At 57.7% G+C, this 4,560-nt stretch overlaps 1 protein-coding gene across 1 annotated transcript; it reads right to left on the bottom strand.

The window, feature by feature from the left end:
- Positions 1-1,461: 1,461 nt before the first annotated feature.
- Positions 1,462-3,970, bottom strand: CCL25 (C-C motif chemokine ligand 25). The gene is made up of 4 exons (XM_069491400.1): positions 3,898-3,970; positions 2,197-2,314; positions 1,961-2,103; positions 1,462-1,634 (listed from the first exon to the last, which is right to left on the bottom strand). Exons 1-4 carry the CDS (start codon positions 3,968-3,970, stop codon positions 1,462-1,464), a joined length of 507 nt encoding a protein of 168 aa, XP_069347501.1.
- Between the last annotated feature and the right edge of the window lie 590 nt (positions 3,971-4,560).

Here is a 4,560-nt window from a genome sequence, read left to right as displayed (position 1 = left end):
TGTAGTCCCAGCTACTCGGGAGGCTGAGGCAGGAGGCTCGCTTAAGCCCAGGAGCTGGAGGTTGCTGTGAGCTAGGCTGACGCCACAGCACTCTAGCCCAGGCGACAAAGCAAGACTCTGCCTCAGAAAAATTAAAAAAAAAAAAAAATCAGCCATGCCTAATGTGATGAAGTCTCCATAAAAGCCCTGAATTATGGGGTTTGGGGAGCTTCTGGGTGGACTGGCAAACACATCCATGTACTGGGAGTAGGGGTGCACCCCAATTCCTGCACCCCTTTCAGACCTCACCTTAAGCATCTCTTCCATCTGGGAGTTCACCCGTACCCTTTGTAATATCCTTTAAAAATTTTTTTCAAGATAAGGTCTTACTGTCACCCAAGCTGGAGTGTAGTGGTGTCATAATAGTTCACTGCAGCTTCTAGGCTCAAGCCATCTTCCAGCCTCAGCCTCCTGAGTAGCTGGGGCTACAGGTTCACACCACCATGCTTGGCTAATTTTTCTATTTTTTTGTAGAGATTGGTTGGGGGGTGGTCTTGCTATGTTGTCCAGGCTGGTCTTGAACTCCTGGTCTCGAGCCATCCTACTGCCTCAGTCTCCCAAAGTGCTTGGATTACAGGGGTTAGCCACTATGCCTGGCCCTTTTGTAATATCTTTTATAATAAAGTAGTAAATGAAAGTAAAGTGTTTCCCTGAATCCTGTGGACTGCTCTAGCCAATGATTGAACCAGAGTAGGGAACCCTGATTTATAGTTAGTCAGTCAGAAATATAAGTGACAACCCACTGCTTGCAAGTGGCCTCTCAAGTGGGGACAGTATTGTGGGACTGAGCCTTTAACCTGTGGAATCTGACACTATCTCCAGGGAGACAATGTCGGAATTGACCAGAATTATAGGACACCCAGCTGGAGTCCACTGGACAATGACTTGGTATGGGGGAGGCCTGTAACCCTCCACCTCTTTCCTGGGGGGTTCACTTCAGCTCTTTTTTTTTTTTTTGAGACAGAGTCTCACTCTGTTGCCCGGGCTAGAGTGCCGTGGCGTCAGCCTAGCTCACAGCAACCTCAAACTCCTGGGCTTAAGCGATCCTCCTGCCTCAGCCTCCCGAGTAGCTGGGACTACAGGCATGCATCACCATGCCCGGCTAATTTTTTCTATATGTTTTTAGTTGGCCAGATAATTTCTTTCTATTTTTAGTAGAGACGGGGGGTCTCGCTCTTGCTCAGGCTGGTCTCGAACTCCTGACCTTGAGCGATCTACCCACCTCGGCCTCCCAGAGTGCTAGGATTACAGGCGTGAGCCACCGCGCCCGGCCCATTTCAGCTCTTGCTGAAGCATCCTGGGTGGGGTCAGGGCAGTGGACAGGACCCTCCCATGTGAACCTGCGGGGGCTGACCACACAGCCAGCCCTCCTTGGTCCTGGACAGGAATCCGCTGTCCAAGTGTGAGCCGGATTTTGAGCCCTCAGCCCTTGGCAAAGGTGATGGGTAGAAGATGGTCACATGACCGGGAGTCCCTACCTAGATTCGCTGCTGCTGGAAGGGAGGTGTTCCTCTTCCCACGGCCAGTGGGGTTACTCAACTTGGACAACGGTAGCTTGGAGGTTCCAGAACTCAACTTCTTCCCAGCGTGAAAGCCTGTCCGAGAGATGGAGAGAGAAATAAGTAGATAAGAGCTCCACCAACACTTCTGGAGCTCCTGGATCCAGCTGCACCTGAAGCCGTCACTGGTTGTGTGAGCTAATGAGTTTCCCATTGGTCTGAGCTTTCCCCTGCAGCAATGGTCAGATCTGGACGATGACTCGGTCAGTTGGTCATTCCCTCCGACCCCCCACTCACCAGCAACTGGCTCTTTTTGGGGCAGGGGCAGCTGCCAGCATCCTGCCCCCTCAGGGACTGAGAAGCACTGGGGCGGGTGGCAGCAAGGGCATACCCCGTAGATGCGGGACTGGGGTCTCACCCACCTTGGAAGGGCATCCAGATGCTGTGGCGAAGCTTTCGGGGAGTCTTCTTGCGTGCATCCAGAAACCTCATGGCCCTCTGCACCTCTTTGTTCTTTGGGTCACCACACACCATCCTCATCCTGTCTTTCTGGCGGAAGTGGAATCTGGGAGGCGGAGAGGGGGTGCCGGGGTTAGGGTGTAAGCGGGGAACGGAGCTGCCAGTGAGCCTCGCCCGCCACCCCCGCGGCCCCACTCACATCACAGCAGGCAGGTTGCAGCTCCCGCTCACCTCCTGGCGCTGGTAACCCCAGGCGTGCCGGAGCACAGCCCACCGGACGCGGCCGTGGTAAGCCAGGCAGCAGTCCTCAAAGACACCTGCAACCACACAGCCGCCCGCACGCTCGTGTCTGCACCGGGCAGGGACGGCCACAGGCGTGGGCACCTGCCTGCCCTCGTAGGCAATACCAAGACCCTTCCAGCCCTGGCAGAGGCGGAGGGACCGCCTGGCTCACCCTTAGCCCTTGGCATCGGGACACCCAGCGGGAGCTGGAAAGAACCCACAGCCCCTTGCTGGGAAGGACGTGGAACCGCCAAATGAACAGAGCAAAGCCACTTCTACTCCTGCTCTGGGAGAGGGGACAGAGGACAGATGCAGCACTGAGGAGGGGCCAGGACCACTCCTCCCTAGCCTAGCCCTACTCTCCTTAAAATGAGCCAGCTGGTCGCCTGCTCCTAAGGTCCGAGCTCCTGCTCCAGGATGGCCCCTCCCACATGGGGCTGGCTCAGATACCTCTTCCTCTAGGTCCTCAGGACAGTGACCACTCAAATCCCCCTGGCCAGAAACTGGGAGTTCTGGGAGGAGGAGATGGCGGTGGAGGCCAGGATACACACCTCCGCCCCACCTTCGAGGTCCTCAGCAAAGCACTTCTGCCAGACCCCGCCTCCTTGGCATCCCTAACCTTGGCCCCTGAGGGCAAGGGGCAGTGGAGTCTGTTGGAAGCTCTGCAACCTCCGGCTGCAGTGCCAGGAAGGTGGTTCCCAAGGCTGGGGGCCACCCTTCCCCCCAGGATCAAAGGGCCAAGCTGGCTCTGATAGCAGAACAATGAGCACAACCCAGCCCCCTCCTGGGCAAAGGCTAACCTCTCAGACCCAGCCAGGGGGCAGGTGGGGCTGCTAGGGGCAGACGGGCCAGGAAGGTGGGGACATGGCTCCTCCACCTGGCCAAGCTCCTGGCCAGCTGCTGAGATTCAGGGATGTAGACCCAGTGTCAGGACTGCTGGAGGGGGGCACTGCATGCCCAGAGCTGTCCTTTGGTGTCCGAAATCCTCAAGCAACTGCTCTGGGGCCAGGGGTGCAAGAAGACGGAAGAGATTCCCCATTAATAACAGAAATGGTTGTTGTTGTTGCCGGACACTGGGCCAAGAGTCTTCCGCATCCATTGGCTCATTGGACCCTCGAGTCCTGTCCGTGCAGTGGGAGTCTGAGATTCCCACTTTGCAGGTGAGGAAAGTGACACTCAGAAAGGTTGAGTAGCAATTCTCAGTCGGATTGCGTGGACAGGGTGCAGGGTGGGGACAGGGATGGGAGTCCCCTGCTGGTGGTCTCCAAGGCTCTGACCTCTAGCACAGCCCTAGCTCTGCCGGGTCAGGACGCTGCAATGTGTCCCCAGGAGGAAGCGGTTTTGCCCACAGCTGGAACCACTTGGGGCTCCCGCCCGCTGCCTGAGTCTTGCAAAGCAGGCACCAAGGAGGGCTCTGGAAGAAGGAGCTGCGGATCCTCCATCTCCACCCCCGACCCCAGGAATTATCCAAATGCCAGGAGCAGGAGCCATCAGAGAATTCAGTGGAGTGGGATTGGGGGAACCTTCTGGAAGAGAGGAGAGATAAATGGGGAGAGAAAGGGGACGGGAAAGACGGATGGGTCCAGGGAGATGGGGTAGGTATGGCAGAAGACAGTACCTTGGGCACGGACAGCAGGGACCCAGGCCCCCACGACACAGGCCACCAGGCAAGCCAGGAGTGACAGGTTCATGCTGCAGGCTGGTCCTCCTCCCTGGGGGGATTAACGGGCCACCTTGGGGAGGTGGAGGGGGGTGATGAGGATCTCAGGAGGACAGCAGCAGGCATTGGGAACACCCCCATCTCAAGCTGGTCCCTGGGGCACTCAGCAAGAAAAGGAGATGGCACAGAATGGGGACAAGTCTTGCTGGAGGGATGTGCAGGAGAAGGACTTACCGAGGTGCACTGGGTCCGGGGAGCTGGTGCTTGCTAGGGTGTCCACAATGCTCTGCCTGCCTGCGGGGCCAGCGGGCTCAAAGTCACCCTTTATTAGACGGAGCCCCACCCAGCCACCACCTGCCCTCCCGCCGCCCTCCCTCCTCCTCCTCCTCCCCACCTGCTCTTGCAGATTCTGAGCTTCTCCCTCCTGCACAGACAGACCAAGCCCTGCCCTCCACCCATGAGACCCTCAATCCCGTCACCTTCCCCCATTCCCAGCCAGCACCCCTGTTGTCCCCAGGAAGGGCCCCTTTGCCCTCTCTGCCTCCCGCATCTGCACACACCTGGGTGGACACTGACTTCCCACGGACAGGCCTCGGGCTGCCTGGAGCCCCTGAGAGGAAA

This window comes from Eulemur rufifrons, chromosome 2 (assembly GCF_041146395.1).
Source record: "Eulemur rufifrons isolate Redbay chromosome 2, OSU_ERuf_1, whole genome shotgun sequence".
NCBI classification, from domain to species: domain Eukaryota; kingdom Metazoa; phylum Chordata; class Mammalia; order Primates; family Lemuridae; genus Eulemur; species Eulemur rufifrons.
The sequence above is the reverse complement of the archived record's forward strand: the minus strand, read 5'-3'. Positions and strand labels throughout refer to the sequence as shown.

Bases quoted from the DNA above. Each gene is read 5' to 3' on its own strand.
- CCL25 (XM_069491400.1), bottom strand. From the start codon at position 3,970: ATGAACCTGTCACTCCTGGCTTGCCTGGTGGCCTGTGTCGTGGGGGCC. The intron at 2,104-2,196 runs GTGAGTGGGGCC...TCCGCCTCCCAG, and splicing joins TGCAACCTGCCTGCTGTGAT to ATTCCACTTCCGCCAGAAAG. The intron at 1,635-1,960 runs GTGGGTGAGACC...TCTCTCGGACAG, and splicing joins CATCTGGATGCCCTTCCAAG to GCTTTCACGCTGGGAAGAAG.